The following is a 19,313-nucleotide window of genomic DNA, read 5'->3' as shown; positions in this document are numbered from 1 at the left end:
CATCAACATTAATTTATGCATTATTTTTACTGACCTTTTTTGTTAGCATTATTATTTTTGCTGGCCTGACAAAAGTGCAATCACATGGAGAATAGTAATAAAAATAAAATAAAAAAAGAACCGTAATAGTCTTGTCAATAAAATCAAAGCCTATTAAAGAATACACGATTTTATGCTTAAATGTACAGTAATTGGGATTAAATATTGAGGTTTTTATAACTTTGTGTAAAATACCTTTAGGAAAAGAAATAAGTCAAATATTAAAATTCCAATTAAAAATACACATTTTGACAAAATGCATGCGGTTTTCATTAAATTATTTAAAAATGAAAATAAAAAAGACAACATTGTCTCAAGGATTGCTGTAAGGCCTACTCTACAAATATAAACAACAGATGACTTTTACAAAGAGAACAATCTATGTCGATATAACTTACGTTTTGCAAGTAGTTATTTAGGGGATGATTCGGCAAGCCTTCGTTTGTGATTTTTTTGACGTCACGACGCTGTTAACGCAATCCAGTGAAAGTGTACCGGAGGTGAGGGGCGTCTTGCACGGGCACGCGCAGACAGCAGAGAGCAGCTGCAGCGGCCAGACGAGCTCGCGCGCGCGTGCGTCCCACTGCATATACACCAAATACACCTCCTCGACCACCCATACAGAGCTCCTGAATTAACCGCTGTTTAAACATGGTCGACCGCGAGCAGCTGGTTCAGAAAGCCAGACTGGCCGAGCAGGCTGAGAGGTATGACGATATGGCTGCTGCCATGAAATCGGTAAGTGCAACTTTTGCTTCATTATCATGCACACGCAAAATGCATGTATGACTTAGCTATTCGGATAGTTATCACCACGTTATTGGTTATATTGCATGCGAAATTCTAGTGATATAAAATAATGCACGTAAATTCCACTCAATTTCGCGATCGAATCTTTTTAAAGATCAGCAGGTTCTTATATCGAATCGATTGGAGTGCACGTTCTTCATTTTAAAGGCCTATGTAAGTTGATCCGTATCGACTGACAGGTGCACAGTCCTGTCATCCAAATGATGACGAAGCTTATTTCGGAATATTACGTGTCACTGTCCGTCATTCATAAAAGTGGAGTGAAATAGCGTTGAATGTGAATCCAGGTTTCTCTTGGTGATCTGGAAACTAGCAGCGGATCTTTGGGCGGTGCCTTTCTGAGATCCGAAAGAACTGGAAAACATCACCACAGAGTGACACTTGAATATTGCACATGCACGTAGGCTAATTCTAAGTTTTGATTAAAAACCCACTGACATTAATGATGTAGCCTACGCTACGAATACTCAGAGCCTTCTTCTCCGGTGCGGGAATCTGAAACCGTGCCATAATAACGCGGGTTAATGATGCAAATAAAGAAATAAACGCTGTTCTTTGTCTCATTACGTGACAAACCGAACCAGTTACGCCAGGTTGACACTGAACTCTTATGCAGTGAAAGCATGCGGTGCAGAAGCAGCTGCGTCCATCGATTCGCGTTGGAAGACGTCCAAATCAAAGTGATGGCATGTGGGTTTTACGCATGTGGCTTTGCAGTTTCGCGCGCACTAGGCGTGTCGCAACATGTGCCAAGGTGCAGTGTCCGTAATGCACCATTTCATCCGATCCATCAGCCTTTATCAAATAGGGTCCATTCACCAACCTCTCTCTCTCTCTCTCTCTCTCTCTCTCTCTCTCTCTCTCTCAAGGGCGTAGGTTTGCATAGAAAGTTGATAGGGCCATAATGCAAGGAGGCAGTAGTTTGCATCTGATTATTAAAACCAGTGTTTTAAAAATAAGGTTTCATGGTTATCTTCTCACTCCTGTTATGAAAGTTTTGCATGTCTCCTTTTTCTGACACACCCATTTCATGTGTTGGAGTCTCTAGAAACCTCACTTAAAGTAAAATAATAATCCAAATAAAACATTTAAGAAAACATCTGCCCTGGTAGTGACTTAATACAGTATGGAGAACTAGGAATGACACAAAATGAAGAAATCAGTTATCAATTCAATCATAAAATCACGTCTAGTCCCCGTAAATGTAATGTGTGAAAAACCAAACTGCAACATTTATTTAGCTTTTAAAAGAACAACCTGTTAATTATTAATCATAAAATCGGATTAGAGCCAATAATTTAACAGAGGGACTACATATGCCATTTTCATAATTCTAAAAAGTTATGTAACAGCATATTAAAGCGTGTTCATAACATTAAGTTTAAGCTATTAAAAATCTATGGCTATTGGTTTGTCAAGTTTTGATTTGGTGTAATGAACTCCTTGCAGCCTTTTAAATAAAAAGGAAAGTGCAAGTCTGGATGCTGTCCATTACTGAAAAATGCTGTTTAGTCTAATTGACATCTGCTTTGGGTAGATGAGTAGTTACTAAGAGGAAATGTTAAGGTGTATTGCACAGTGCCTCTGATACACCATAAGTGTGTTTCATATAATGGTTTCTACCAAAAAAAAATTCATTCGGAGACAAGGAGCTTGAGAAATTGTTTCCACTCCTGTGTATTTCAAATATTATATAATGAATAGCTCCCCAGATCTCCCTCATCTTTTGTTTGCTTTTATGTGGCCTATACTAATAAATAATTCTGACCGGTCATTAATGGCATGGACCAACCCAACACTAACTGATTTTTTTTAGTGCTTTTCAATTGTATCAAGCCTCAAATGTCAACTGTACACTGGATTGGTTTCTTCTTTAAATAATAAAAAAAGTAAAAATGTGCATGTTATTACAATGTTATACTAACATTATAATACCCAAAACAGTATACTAACAGACTTTTTTTCTCAGAATTGTGAGATATAAACTTGCAATTGCCTTTTTTATTATTTATTCAGTGGCTGAAACAAGCTTCCATACAGTACACATAAGCAAAAGTGACTGACTTATACTTTGTCTATTTGGTGTCATCCAGTGTGCTTATGCATGCAGAGGAATTCATGCAACTTACTCAACATCGTCTCTTTTTGAGACACACTGGAGGAAAGATATATTGATTTACTCCTCAGCCGACCGGAAAGCTCAGCTAGCTGGAAGGTCCCTGAGCAACTCAGGGGTGTGTGTTCAGTCACGTCTTATTCTCACTATGGGAGGAAACTCATCAGGGGTATAAAGTGATTTTAAACCATAATCAAAACTGATATGAAAAATGCTAATAAAGCAAATTCCTTTACAAAATATTTAGTCATGCTCTACCTAGAAAATATTTATGCATGCATGCATGCATGTACAGTATGTATCTATGGATGCATGCTGCTCCTGTTAATCCTCATGCATATTGTAAAAAAAAAAATGTTGTCAGCCAAACGCCTTAGATGTACGTTATATAATTGAACCCCTGAGATTTTAAGTTAATATTTCAATAATTATACTACAATTTGGCATGTTCACTGTTCTTTTTTTTTAAATAATAATAATAAACTAAACTCTGGTTTAACTAATTATAAAAATAAATACAGAAAATATATATTACTGTTGTAAATTATAGTTTAATTACAGTACTGTTAAATAAAAAAGTAATATTGGATCATTACAACAAAGATATTATACAAGTTCTAATAATTTTTCCAGAGTGAATCACGCAGCACATCAGACTAGTAATTTAAATTAAACTGCAGCCTTTGATTTGATAATTACAATAAGTTATATCATGATTATCATGCAGCCCCATTTATTTATTTTAATTTGACATTAGATATATAATTATTCGATTTTTATGAACTCACAAACCCCCGTTTGGGAATCCCTGTTAGACAGAAACCAAAGCAGTCTTTTTCAACTGTAAGCAGGACTTTTAGTCATACAGCAGAGGTTTGATTGGCTCTTGTTACTGTAATGCGGGACTACAGCCATCATATCGAGGGGTCCCATTTCTCCCATTTAAATATTTACAAGTGGACAGTTTCTGCTAAACAGTCTCTGGCGTTACGGACCAGAATGGAGTTAGTTTGAAAAAAAAAAGTAATTTTAGAGGCGTTGTATTTTATTAATTTTTGTGCTTGTTCTCTGAATTATCCGTCATGAATGCACAGCGTTGAACCCACATCCACCTCCATCCGCTGTCTTTCATCAGGCATCACCATAGACATTGCTTTAAGACAACTCATGTTTTTTTTATAACGGCATGGTTATAAAGCTTTTTTGCAATGTTATTTTTAGAAGCCTGCAGCTGCAAAAACATTAAAAAAAGAAAAAAACATCTGCAATCGCTTGATGGTTTTATAACAATGAGTTACTTTAAGCAAGAATCCCCTTCATCTGCCTTATAACATCATCCCATCCTCCACTCATCCATCCATTCTTCTTCCTGCTTCACTTTCACTACAGAAATACTTCAGTCTATGGGTACTTCTTTTCTGTGCATTTTTACAGCTACCTTTGATTTGAAGCAATGCTTTTCATCAAACTGAAGTATTGCAGGATGCAGTGCACTGCACTTTTATGTTCTCAGATTTAATTGCTGACATAAAATAAATTATTGAAATGTGTTTCTTTCACACATTTGAACTTTCCACAGATCAAAATACCTGAATGCCTTTTAGCTACATAGAAAATAGCACTAAATGCTGTTTTCAGACAATCTACTAAATGTTAACATGAAATTTAAAATGTGCAGATGAATTATGAGCGGCTTTAAAAGACTGTCATCTTGTAGAAGAGAATAAAGAGCCTCTTTGTGCTAGCGATGACACCATAGCACTAGTCAGGCTTAACAATAGCGCCCTGTCAGTCAAATCTGTCTAATACAGCACATGATTCTCTCCTTTTATTATGATCAATTTAAATCACCTTTCTTCTTTTGCCAAATACAATAAAAATAGGAGTGGGCGGTATCACCAATATATTATTTCACTGTATCAGTAAAAAAACCCGCTAAAAGTTACGTTATCTAGATTTTGATTGCCATAAACTTTTTTTTTCTTGCTTCCTGCCTCCTCTAATGTCTTTCTTCGCCCTTTTGTGTTTGTCGTAATCTACAGCTAGGGCTAAAAGTCGACAAACATTCGCTGCTGCAATGGCTGGAGGCTTTATTGGAGTCTTATGATGCAACCCAAACTGCAAGTGCCCTGATGTTACCGAGACTACAAAGGGCTCACAGACAGAATTAGCACATTATGAGAGCTGTATCATTGCACTGTTGTGCAATACTGCTTAATGCATCTGTATCTAATTAGGCCAAATAATCAATTGTGTAGGATTTATATATCCAAGGCCGAACCCCAACAAAGTACTACGAAATTTACATAAAAACAAAGTAGTTTGAGATTTGCCTTCCAGTAAAACCATTATGAATCATTCAGCATTGTGTGTCACTGACTCTTGTAAAATACTGACTCATGTCAGAAACGTGATTTTTTTTCTGCAGATCACAAAAAGTGTCAAAAATGTTGCATATTGTGCAAGTTTTTTTTTTTTTAAATTCAACCACAGTGACTTGTGGTTGTCTAATGCAAAAAAAACAAAAACTTTAGACATGCATCTTGTGAAGCTGCCAGATTTGACTTGTACATAATCCTTCCTTTTGTTTTCAGACATCATTAGAATGGGTAAATGATGACAGAATGTTTATTTATTGGCTGAATCCTTTAAAGTCGACATCTAATGACATTCACAACTAATTTGATTCCATAATGTGACATATTACTGAGTGAAACAGGATATTTAACAGGAAACAAAATCAGTTGCACCTATTGTTAAGGATATGAGCTTACTTCAGTGAGATCAAGAGGAGAGGAAAGGACAGGATGGAGAAATGAAAAGGTTAATGGACTCCACCAGGAAGAAAAGACATAAGTGCAGCCCATCTTCATTAATCAAACCCGACTCTGCACATCCAACCACTGATGAACATATGTGCAAACTGTACAGAAATGTGCTTATGTCATCAGACGACCTTTATGTAGTAGTACAGATTAGATTAGATTAGATTAGATTAGTTTAGATTCAACTTTATTGTCACTGCACATGTAAGGTACAAGGCAACGAAATGCAGTTAGTACTAACCAGAAGTGCAATAAGCAGTAAGTACAGAAGGTCTACAATATGTACAATAACTATACAGATAAGTATTATGGACATAATTTACAGATTTTAAATACTATCAGCATTATATACAGATAGGTGTACTATGAACATACTATAGGCAGAACTATGAACATGAACATAATTACACTATTGCAATGGACAGTAAAGTGCATAGAAAATATTTCAGTTTGCAAATGGATTATTCAGTGTTCCTGGATGAACAGACAGTAGTGCAGGTAATAACAAGTTACTGTTTTTTGCTTGTTGTAAATAAATAAATCAGTCAGATGTAGTGTTGAAGAGGGGGAGGAGTCTGTGTGTGTGGTGTGGGGGGTGTTGAGGGGTGTCAGAGGGCAGAGTTCAGCAAGGAGACAGCTGTAGGGAAAAAGCTGTTCCTGAGTCTTGTGGTCCTTGTCCGGAGTCTCCTGAAGCACCTCCCGGAGGACAGGAGGTTAAACAGTCTATGGTCAGGGTAAGAGGTGTCCTTAAGAATTCTGCGAGCTCGTCGTAGACAGCGTTTCATCTGGATATCCTCAAGAGCAGGAAGTGGTGTCCATGTGATGCGTTGGGCAGTTTTCACCACCCTCTGCAGTGCCTTGCGGTCAGCCACTGAACAGTTCCCATATCAGACTGTGATGCAACTGGTCAGGATGCTCTCGATCGCACACCAGTAGAAGTTCACCAGGATGGATGAAGACAGCTGGTTCTTCTTCAGTGTCCTGAGGAAGAAGAGGCACTGGTGAGCCTTCTTGACCAGGCTGGAGGTGTTTGTGGCCCAGGACAGTTCCTCCAAGATGGTGGTTCCCAGGAACTTGAAGCTGGAGACAAATTCAACAACCATCCCGTGGATGGGGTCATGCATGCTTCCTTTCTTCTTCCTGAAGTCCAAAACGAGCTCCTTAGTCTTATTGGTGTTAAGGAGCAGGTTGTTGTCAGCGCACCATGCGGCCAGGTGCTGTACCTCTTCCCTGTAGGCAGTCTCATCGTTGTCTGCGATGAGGCCAATCACCGTGGTGTCGTCTGCAAACTTAATGATGGAGTTGGATCTATGCACAGGCTTGCAGTCGCGGGTGTAAAGGGAGTAAAGGAATAGGCTCAGCACACAGCCCTGTGGTACACCTGTGTTAAGTGTGATGGTGGTGGAGTGGGTGTGGCCTGACCGAACATGATAAGACCTGTTGGTCAGAAAGTCCATAATCCAGTTGCAGAGGGAGGTGTTAATGTCCAGGTCTCCAAGTTTTGTTGTCAGCTTGGAGGGAATGACGGTGTTAAATGCTGAACTGAAGTCAACAAACAACATTCTAACATACGTGTTGTTATGGTCCAGGTGTGTGAGTGCAGAGTGCAGCACTGTGCATACTGCATCCTCTGTGCTCCTATTTCTGCGGTAGGCAAATTGGTGTGGGTCCAGTGTGGGTGGGAGGCAGTCTTTGAGGTGAGCTAGGACCAGTCGCTCGAAGCACTTCATAATGATGGGTGTGAGTGCTACGGGGCGATAGTCATTCAGGCACATTGGGGAGGAGTGTTTCGGTACTGGCACAATGGATGTGGATATAAAACATGTTGGCACAGTTGCTTGGGTGAGGGACAGGTTGAAAATACAGCACATATTATTGACAAGTAAGAAAATATGATGAACTGATTGATGTTACTTAATCATTACTTCAAAGTGAACTTGTGTTGTTTCTTCTATCTTTCCTACTTAATTAAACATTGTTTGTTTTTTAATCACGTGTTTTACTATTTTAAAATAGATGAATCAAAGTCAGCTTTTATACCAATATATTGAAAAAGAAGGTAACTGGAAAAAATTAAGAAATACATCCATTTTAATATGCCTGAAGTCAAGCATCAAGCTTACAGTTGATTGGTCCTCGTGTTGGTCACTTTTCAGTGTAGATATGTTGCAAGTTCACAATCACTGTGAACAATGCTGCAAAAAACAATGAACGTGTTGGCAATATTACAAATCAAACTCTTCTTCTGAAGTAGTTTAGGCCCCTTTATATCTAGTATTTTGATCTGTCTCAGGTGATCCAATCATAAATGGTGACAATTAATTTGATAAAAACATTAATTTCTGTCACCGAATCAAAAATAAACTAACAATAAGGAAGAGTGGTCTTCATCAGTTTGCACTGGCTGCCAATAGCCACTCACATCAAATTTAAGATACTGATATTTGCCTACAAGACAACTACTGGCTCTTCTCCAATAAACCTAAACTCACTAGTTCAGACTTACGCACCCTGCAGAAGCTTGCGTTCTCCAAGTGAACGATACCTCGTGGTGCCATCCTTTTTTATTGGTGCTCCGATTGATCGGCTACCGATTTCCATCTACCGATAACGGCTTTGGGAAATCTGATTGGCAGTCTCTATAAAGGAAGATCTTATAAACCGATCTCAAGCTGACAATGCTCATGCAGCAGCACTTAATCTCTGTCCTGCATGGGTAAAGTAATTATAATGCTGAAGGTGAGGTACAACTCATATTTCTTTATTAAATAAATTCTAATTTGAAAAATTAAATCACTAAAAGTCTCTCTTTCACCACATAGCATCTGCACTAGAAGCTAGCTGCAGAGTTGACACAGGTATCGTCACTTGCACGATCGAGGCAGTGTCACATTGTCACTAAAATGTATAATGTGCATTTCTTTTAAAGTCTTAGAAGTGTTTAAATCATTCTGCACTCTCCTCGAGCTCATGAAATCAGGCTTGTGCTATGTGATAGCTATTATGCAACAATTGCACGATTGTAAAAACAAAAATGCACAGCGTGATCAAACATTAATGTGATATAATTACATATTTTTGAAAAAATAAAAATGCTGATACTGATTTTAACATACACTTATTGGTTGATTCCAATATTGATACAGATATTTGTCACTTCCTCTATTACAAATTTTGGCATCAAAATCGATTGTATTCTTATCATGCTTGTGATCGACGAATGGTAATCAGCTCCAAAAATCCTGATTAAAGCACTCTTATTTTTAGTCAACACTTGACCAATCAGTAATAGCACTTACCTATTCTATTCTGTTCATTTTTCTCATTTATAAAAAAAAAAAAAAGCTTGCCCATGTGTGAGCCTGTCCTCCAATAAAAAACGACCATATAGGTCGTTTGTACAAGCACCTTATTACGACCCATATTTACATTTTAAAGTTAAGCGCCATCTAGCGGGCGTAAAAATAATGAAAGTATCGCGTTGCGTCTGTCGTCATGAAATGACGTATCACGTCATTACCAATCAAAACGCACGTTTATTTAAAAGCAATGCGTGGGCTTTTTACACCGATCTCACAGTATTTCCTACATTTTTTACTAGGTTACTTATTCGTTTCGAATGACCACACCTAACCCCACCCCTAAACCTAACCCTCACATGCTAAATTATGATTTATTGAGCATATACATTTTCGTGCACGTCCGTTCCCTGGGATCGAACCCATGACAGCATGATTACATATCAAGGTATAACGCAAAAATCTACCAACTGAGCTACACGAAACACAAACCAGAGTGCAAATAAAAGAATACAAAACATTAATATGAAAACGACCTTTTGCCGATAGGGGCGCAATTGTAGGATACGCTCTGATGGGTCGTATTTCAGGGATTTGGACAAACGACCTATACGAGCGTATTGGTTGGAGGACAGGTTGCTATGTGTACTGTGATAGACTCACGGAGACCTATCACAGCACTTGTTTACTGTTGCTCTCTTGTTGGTCTGCTTGCTTTTTGTATTCCATATTTGTAAGTTGCTTTGGATAAAAGCTTCTACTAAATCATTAAATGTAAATCCATGTGTGACAGCATAAAACAGCATGACACATCCACCCACAAGCTCATATGTGCATCATATACACACATCTACACCTCAATCAACAAACACACACGCGCAAGAAGCATGGACACCGTTGCTGTTGCCATGGCATCAGCAGAGATAGTCAACTGCATCCAAACAAAGACGACTGCCTTGTTTCTACAGTATGAAGACTGAAGATTGCTCTTTACTCCCCTCCGCTGTCTGGGTGGGAGGTTATGTGTGGAAGAGGTTAAAGGCAGTTTGTAAATGGTAACATAAAACAACTTCTGGATGCAACCTAAACTATGTCTGCAATACCAGTAAATGTGTTACACAATGATTCAGCGACTGACTTCTTCAATCTCAGGGTGTTTATTGGCTGTTTGTGCTTGAGATGAAGGAAGGAGGTTGTGGAATAATTGATCCATAATTCTGTAAATTATTCCGAGTCTGATGCAGGAAACAGATTGTGTGTTTGTTTTTTCATGAGTGAGGTCATATTTAACAAAACCGAATTCTAAACGTGGCTTCGAACATTTGTGTCTCTTACTGTATATGATGGATATAGAAATCAGAGAATATAATTATAGTTACTTAGGGCTGGGTGGGCGGTTTCATTTTATAACTAGTTCCAAATTTCCAAGAACTGTGGATTCGATAAGACAAGTGCATTTCAGTTTATATAATAATTATTTTGAATGAACTATATTATAGTTAATGTAATATATATTAATATATTATTTTGTATTTTTAGGGGATTTTAAGGTCCTAAATAATGTTTCTGGAATAGTTATTATCCTTTTATTACCTCTTCACCACTTTTGAGCAGAAACCTGAAAATAAAATTTGCAACTTAAACTGTCATAAATCTTGAATGCGTGAATGTGTTCACATACCAAGTGCCAAAGCTAGGAAGTTTTTTTTTACCATTCTGATTAAGTAAAAAATAAAAAAACAAAAAAGTAAAATGCTTCAGTCAAAAACATCCGACCAGCACCAGAGGGTTAACCCACGTTAGAGAACCATGAGCATGTGTTGTTAAATAATTGAAATAATAACTTAATCTCTGGGAATTTCAAGTAAATATTTTAAGTAAAATGAAATGGGTTCCAAATAATAGCAACATCAAGCCTGCTTTGTTGACGAGTGCTCGTTTTATCATCAGCCATTCTCTGTATTAAATTTGAGCATGATGCACCGGCATACTGTGTTGTTGTGCGAGCATTTTGGTTGACGATGATGCAGATATTGAAAGATACAGCAAAAAATTCAGTAAATCATGGAGCTTCTTCAAAGGATGCAGTAAATTGCTTGTGAAAGGTAGTAGGCACCAGCTCATCCTCCCACTACCAGGCTGTTAAATCAAAGCATCTCTGCAACGATGTGCTGCGATGCTTACATTCGGCCAAATTTTGGTAAGCAATGTGTAGGCTCACTTTTCAAGTACTTTTCACTGTAAACAACACATAGTTCAGGTTGCAATGCGTTTCTAAACAAAGGCAAACAGATCTTTCATTTTGAAACCAGTCTACTAGAAATAGATTTACTACACTGCTTCCAGCCTACACTAGGACATGTGTTACATGTGCTGGTCAAAAAATTAACAATGAAGATTGCATGTCCATAAATAGGCATTTGGCATATCACCACATTGAAGCCTACTTGAACGGTTCACTCAAATGACTCACAAAAGGACGCTGTGTACTACCATTCACAACACATCTATGCTGTTATCTGTACTTAAATGACACGTTCATCCATTGAAATTTAACGGAAACGGAAAAAGTAGACACAGATTAGTGTATTAAGATAATCATCCCCATGGGTTTTCATTAGTGACCAATGCAAAGGAAGAAGGATTATCAGTGAACCTACTGCTGCATAAACAGTTTTGTAACTAAATGATGCTGTAAACGTCGAGTTAGTGTGCTTTTTTGGTTTGCAAGCAATTCTTTAAGCAGACGTCATCAAAATGCATACTGCAGTATGGCAGGTTTTCCTTCCTTCCTTCCTTCCTTCCTTCCTTCCTGTACAAGACGGTAGAGAAAACAATTTCATAAAATAAGGACTGCACTGCGCCATCATTTTAAACTGAAGTGTATTGGACAAATAGTAATGGTAATTACCAATGGTTAACTAAAGAATTGTAATTCTAAAGATATTAAAAACTGCAGAATATAATGCTTTGACGTGGTTAATGATACCAAGTCCATGGGTTCGAGTCCCAGGGAATCTATGAACTGATAAAATGTATCCCTTAAATGAAATATAAGTGGATGTGGATAAAGGTGTCTGCCTAGTGCACACAACCAGTCAAAAGTTTGGAATAATTAAGATTTAAGGTTTTTTTCTGCTTACCAAGGCTGCATTTATTTGATCAACTATGATTTCAAATATATATTTGTTTTAATTTCAATATTTTAGAAAATGTCATTTATTTCTTGAGGGCAAACCATGATCCATCTGAAAGCATTCTATTCTATTCTGATTTGGTGCTCAGTCATCATTAATTAATCTTTGTGCTCAAATATTAACATTGGTTATCGATGTTGAAAATGTTTTGAACACACACACACACCGTGTACACACACCCGGAGCAGTGGGCAGCCATTTATGCTGCGGCGCCCAGGGAGCATTTGGTGGTTCGGTGCCTTGCTCAAGGTTGTAAACAATGTCACGTAACGTCACTTTTACTTCAGAAAAAACATTCGATTTGACCATACACTCGTTAGTTAGCTAGAAAAATGTACTCTAGAGAGGAACATTTTGCTAAATATATACATATTAAATATACAATTTAATTCTGTGATGTTTGATTAATGTTTGAATAAATCAAATTTTATGACAGCCACCATTTAAATGTTAATATTTCTGAAAAACAAATGTGTGTGCAATTTAAGCGTATCTATACAAATCAGTTAATTTTAACCTTTAATAATATAGAAATGTAGTACATATTTGGCATGTACTATACCTGATATATATCCAAAATAATTGAATTGAATTGGAAATCGAATCGAAAGCTTGTGGATCCGACTTGAATCGAATCATGAAATTTGTGCCAAAACCCAGCCTTATTAAGTAACCTCTCCACCTCTTCCCTTTCTTTTAGGTAACAGAGTTGAACGAGGCCCTTTCCAACGAGGAGAGGAACCTGCTCTCTGTGGCCTACAAGAACGTGGTGGGCGCACGCCGCTCCTCCTGGCGCGTCATCTCCAGCATCGAGCAGAAGACCTCCGCCGACGGCAACGAGAAGAAAATCGAAATGGTCCGCGCTTACCGTGAGAAAATCGAGAAGGAGCTGGAGGCCGTGTGCCGAGATGTGCTCAACCTCCTCGACAACTTCCTGATCAAGAACTGCAACGACACCCAGCACGAGAGCAAGGTCTTCTACCTAAAGATGAAGGGTGACTACTACCGTTACCTGGCGGAGGTGGCCACAGGTGAAAAGAAAGCCACGGTGGTGGAGTCTTCTGAGAAGTCCTACAGCGAGGCCCATGAGATCAGCAAAGAGCACATGCAGCCTACGCACCCCATCCGTCTGGGTCTGGCGCTCAATTACTCCGTCTTCTACTACGAGATCCAGAACGCACCCGAGCAGGCCTGCCATCTGGCCAAGACGGCTTTCGACGACGCTATCGCCGAACTGGACACCCTGAATGAGGACTCCTACAAAGACTCCACGCTCATCATGCAGCTCCTGCGAGACAACTTGACGCTCTGGACGAGCGACCAACAAGACGACGAGGGAGGCGAAGCCAACAATTAAACACTGAAGAAAAGAGAAAATCTTTGAGACCCTTTTCCTCTCAGCCGTAACATAAAACACGCGTGCTCACACAACAAAGAAAAACTAAAAAAGTATAAGTTAAATGAAAAATTCACAAAAGGGGGCATATGATGGAACTGTGTCAGCCATGTTTGCTGATTGCAAAGCAGCGCAGTTTTCTTTATTATCCACAAAATTATAATTGAGAGAAATATGCTAGTTATAAAGAACAGTATATCAAAAAATTATAATTAAGAAGTAGCTTAAAAAGAATAAATTAAACCTCTCGTTCTGGAACGTTGACTCTACACTTTGAGGAAGAAGCTTGTCAGTACGTCAGTCGTTTCTAAATGCCTGAAGGGTTGAGCTGAACCCACCATAGGTACTGATCGTGTAGTGAAATATGAAGTGGAGCTGCTTATATTCATTTACATTGTGAGTAAAGAGTACTTTAAAGCGACAAGAGTGGGCTTAAAAAAAATAAGTGAAAACTTGAAATGTTCTCACCTCGCAAAAGTAGGTAAGTATTTGCAAACAGGCTGCACTTGGCGTAAAAAGTCGTGTTTTTGTCTGATATACGTTTATAGGGTACAAAATGGCACCCACTAATGTTTGAAAGTCATTTACGTCAAACTGGTTATCTGTGCCATTTATGATACACATCGTTAGTATGCATCTCACCGCGGAACTACACAAAACTACTGTATTACAGTAATGTTGATTAGGTAAATAACAATTATGACTTCCCTACTAAATATATTGCCTTTTCAATCCAAAGCTAAAACTTTTTTCCAATAATTTTTATTATCATTATTATTATTATGGATACCTTTTGAAAAATTATCAAGCCTGACCCACACTGTACAAGAAAAATTTGATTTGATTTTTAATGTACTGAAGAGTTGTTCTAAACATTATCAAGAAAAAACAACAACAACAACAAAACAAAAACAAATGAGGCAAGAAATGAAATTCACAAAAAGAAAGAAAAAACTAAAATGCCCAATGCTTAGCAGAAACGGTTTCTCAGTGTAGGACAACTACAGCTCCAATATTCTTCATAATACAATATTGTGCATGCTGGTGATGTATTTATATACCATAGCTCGACTTTATTAACTTTAAAAACTGTAGATGTTATGTATTCATATGAACAGTAAATGACAAGTATTAAATCTGATTATTTTCTATTTATTACTTTCTATTGGATTGTTTCAATCTCTTATGATTTTTTTCCTTGCTGAAGTACGCTATACCAAAAGTGTGTGTTTACCATGAATTAATCTGTTATGGATGTTGCTCTAGTGACATGTGATTCTTGTATTTGGTTTTTAATAAAAAAGGAAGGGAAAAAAAGAGAGAGAGAAATCACCACTTCTGGTGTTTTTTTGTCACGGTAAATTATGATTACATTGTGAAACAATTAATGTACTTCTTAAAATTCCTTTTCTGTGCTTTATTCTGTTAAATTCTACTGTGAGATATTTGAGATGTGCTGTAATATCAGAGTTTTGTTTTTTTTTTCTCCTCAGAATCTGTTTATGTAAGAACAGGGAACCTATTCTTATTATTTCTGTTTTTTTTTCCTCGTCTAATGGTATCTTAAATGTAAGTCTAGTAGCGGTTGCACAAAAGAAACAATGATAATAATAATGATAATTAAAGAATAAAAAATGAATGTGCTCTTCTAACCTCCATTTCAGTGCTGTCCTAGTACATGACTGAGTCATTTCCTGTTGATATCATCAGAGAAAACATGCTGGACTATTATTAATAAGTGCAAGTCCAATGGCACTAGTAGTCAGATAATAGTGAACAACATTGTTTGAGCTCATGTTTCCCCTCCCATCAAGTGCCATCTCCTAGATGGCTGAAGGCTGTCTCTGCTAATGCTTTGCTTAGTGCTAGAATCTGCCACACAGTTAGAGCCAACAGATCTGCTTTATTTAAAAGTTCATCAAGTTCTTCCAAACATGTATGAATTTTTTCATTTCAGAAGATATGTTGAAGAATGTGGGTAACCTTGCAGTTTTTGGTCCCCATTGAGTTTTTTTTTCATACTATGGAAGTCAATGAGGACCACTAACAGTTTGGTTACCAACATTCTTCAAAATATCTTTTGAAAATTATAACAAAATTTTAATTTTTGATTGAATTATCCCTTTAACCTTATCTTTCATAGATCCTCTTCTGACTATTATTAATTCCTCATTGTCATTAGGATATGTCCCCAAAACCTTCAAACTGTCTGTTATTAAGCCTCTCATCAACTTGACCCCAAAGAACTAGTTCATTATAGACCGATCTCGAATCTCCCTTTTCTGTCCAAGATACTAGAAAAGGTAGTATCCTCACAGTTATATTCTTCTTAGAGAAAAATTGTATCTGTGAGGATTTCCAGCCAGGATTAGACCTTATCATAGTACTGAGACTGCTCTCCTTAAGAGTTACAAATGACCTGCTCTTATCATCTGATCGTGGGTGTATCTCTCTATTAGTTTTATTGGATCTTAGTGCTGCGTTTGACACTATTGACCACAACATTCTTTTGCATAGACTTGAACACTTTATTGGCATTAATGGAAGTGCATTAGCATGGTTTAAATCGTACTTATATGACCGCCATCAATTCGTAGCAGTGAATGAAGATGTATCATATCGATCACAAGTGCAGTATGGAGTACCTCAAGGCTCAGTACTAGGGCCACTACTCTTCACGCTTTATATGTTACCCTTGGGAGATATCATCAGGAAACATGGTGTTAGCTTTCACTGTTATGTTGATGATACTCAGCTGTACATTTCTTAACGGCCCGGTGAAACAGACCAATTTTAAAAACTAATGGAGTGCATAGTCGATATAAAAAAAGGGGATGACAAGTAATTTCTTACTGCTAAATTCTGAAAAAAAACAGAGGTGTTAATTATAGGACCTAAAAACTCTGCATGTAATAACCTAGAACACTGTCTAAGACTTGATGGCCATCAGTTAGGAACCTAGGTGTGCTATTTGATAGCAATCTTTCCTTAGAAAGCCACATTTCTAGCATTTGAAAAACTGCATTTTTCCATCTCAAAAATATATCTAAATTACGGCCTATGCTCTCAATGTCAAATGCAGAAATGTTAATCCATACATTTATGACCTCAAGGTTAGATTACTGTAATGCCTTATTGGGTGGTTGTTCTGCACGCTTAGTAAACAAACTACAGCTAGTCCAAAATGCAGCAGCAAGAGTTCTTACTAGAACCAGGAAGTATGACCATATTAGCCCGGTCCTGTCAACACTGCACTGGCTCCTTATCAAACGTATAGATTTTAAAATATTGCTTATTACTTATAAAGCCCTGAATGGTTTAGCACCTCAGTATTTGAATGAGCTCCTGTTACATTATAATCCTCCACGTCCGCTGGGTTCTCAAAACTCAGGCAATTTAATAATATGTAGAATATCAAAATCAACTGCGGGTGGCAGATCCTTTTCCTATTTGGCGCCTAAACTCTGGAATAACCTACCTAACATTGTTCGGGAGGCAGACACACTCTTGCAGTTTAAATCTAGATTAAAGACCCATCTCTTTAACCTGGTTTACACATAACATACTAATATGCTTCTAATATACAAATCCGTTAAAGGATTTTTAGGCTGCATTAATTAGGTAAACCAAAACCGGGAACACTTCCCATAACACCCGATGTACTTGCTACATCATTAGACAGTGATCATTAGAAATTCATCTACAGCGATATCGTTGACTTGATTGCAAATGAATGCACAGACACTATTTAAACTGAACAGAGATGACATCACTGAATTCAATGATGAACTGCCTTTAACTGTCATTTTGCATTATTGACACACAGTTTTCCTAATGAATGTTGTTCAGTTGCTTTGACGCAATTTATTTTGTTTAAAGCGCTATATAAATAAAGGTGACTTGACTTTTACAAAGGTATTGATATGATGGGTTTAGAGAGAGGGAGATGATCACTTTTGTAATATTAATAGGGTTGCAAAGGGGCTGAAAACTGCAAAACGTGCATGCATATTTCGGGTTCAGTCTATAGGCATGTGCTACTTTCTTTATAACGTGACATTGCAAACTACCAGCCTGGCATTTAAAATACAATTTATTATTTTTGAGGATCTGTATGAATGAGGATCATCATTTTGTCATCTGTATGCAAAACATTTAAAAAATGCAAAGGAAAACCCTTTCTGTCTTGTACTTCTCTACTGATGGGACTTACCCACCTTATAAAAAGCATCAATATGAATGGTACACCAGTTCAAATATGCTTATGATACACTAATTAAATGCTTTCTTTTTTAAACTGTGACATTTACTCAAAGCATTTGCGAGAATGTCACTGAATGGCAAACAATCCTCTGTACTTACACAAAAACATAAAGGCTTGATACTGCAGCAAAATTCCAATGTTTAGGCAAATACTAATGAAATGGTGCCCTTGTGCTCCAGGATAGCTGTATAAACTTTAACAAATGCTGGGTTGTTTCAACCTAACTTTGGGTCAAATATAGACTAACCCAACCATTGGGTTAAATTTTAACATTAAATTTTAAACCCAAAAGTTGGGTTAGTCCAAATTTGACCCAAAGTTGGGTTGAAATAACCCAGCATTTTTTATACACCACCAACTCCAGTCCAAAGTCAAGTACGTAAGATGGAGTCAGCAGGGCAGACACAGGCATGTTTAACTGATTCCTACAGCACAAGCAAATATTGATTCAGTAAGGGGTTGATGAGTTTGTGTGAATATTATACCATCAAGCAAAGGAAATTGGAAATCAATGATTACAAACAAATGATGCAAGGCCAGCGAGTCTGACAAAGCCTGTGTTAGTAGCTTGAGGATGCCTGATCACTTTCTTCCAAACTCCATTATAATCATAATATGATCTGGAAGACCAACCTTTTTGCATAGACCTTGCACTAACAAAACAATTCCTTGCACACTTTATTCAAGGAAAGTAATTAGTGATTGAAGAATAAAATAATTAGTAAAAAGTTGAATCTTATGATCAGCTACCACTGAGTGTCCTTCCTAATGCATGAAAACAGACTTAATTTTCTTTATTCAATTATTTAATTTCTTTAGATTTTGTGAGATTCACCGATTCGTTTCTGACAGGAAGTTATTGGAGGGTATGGATAAAAAATATTTCAATCCATAATAATTTTGTCTAAATTCCTAATCATCAGTTTTTGTATGATACAGAAGTACTAGTTTAATTGAAGTTCAGATCCAAACACATTGACGATAAATATCATCTTCGAATATGATTAATTCAAAAACAATGATTCATTTAAAAAAAGATGACAGAGTCATTGAATCATTCAACCAATTAACTTCACTATAATTAACAATTATTTGTATTTAAAAACTTTAAACTTTAACACATCAGTACTGTCATTCTCCTAGAGGCATATATAATGTATAATTTGTCTATAATTAGGCCAGGGAAACTAGTTTCAAGAAATATATATTTTTTACTTCTTTTATCTCATAATTACATATTTTGATTCACATACTCCCTATTTGTATTTTCTTCCATTTTTAAAATAGACTGAAGCAAAGAGCATTTTGTGAAAGCTTCCGGTAAATAACTTTATATGTTCAGCATGTTTGTGAAACACTGAAACAAA

The 19,313-nt window shown here is 37.1% G+C and overlaps 1 protein-coding gene across 1 annotated transcript; it reads left to right on the top strand.

Annotated features, from left to right (window-relative positions):
• The first annotated feature begins 544 nt into the window (after positions 1 to 544).
• On the top strand, positions 545 to 15,340 carry LOC132140077 (14-3-3 protein gamma-1-like). Its single transcript, XM_059548877.1, has 2 exons — positions 545 to 777; positions 12,987 to 15,340. Exons 1-2 carry the CDS (start codon positions 691 to 693, stop codon positions 13,641 to 13,643), a joined length of 744 nt encoding a protein of 247 aa, XP_059404860.1. The 5' UTR covers positions 545 to 690; the 3' UTR covers positions 13,644 to 15,340.
• The last annotated feature ends 3,973 nt before the right edge of the window (positions 15,341 to 19,313 follow it).

This window comes from Carassius carassius, chromosome 4, assembly GCF_963082965.1.
Source record: "Carassius carassius chromosome 4, fCarCar2.1, whole genome shotgun sequence".
NCBI classification, from domain to species: domain Eukaryota; kingdom Metazoa; phylum Chordata; class Actinopteri; order Cypriniformes; family Cyprinidae; genus Carassius; species Carassius carassius.
The sequence above is the reverse complement of the archived record's forward strand: the minus strand, read 5'-3'. Positions and strand labels throughout refer to the sequence as shown.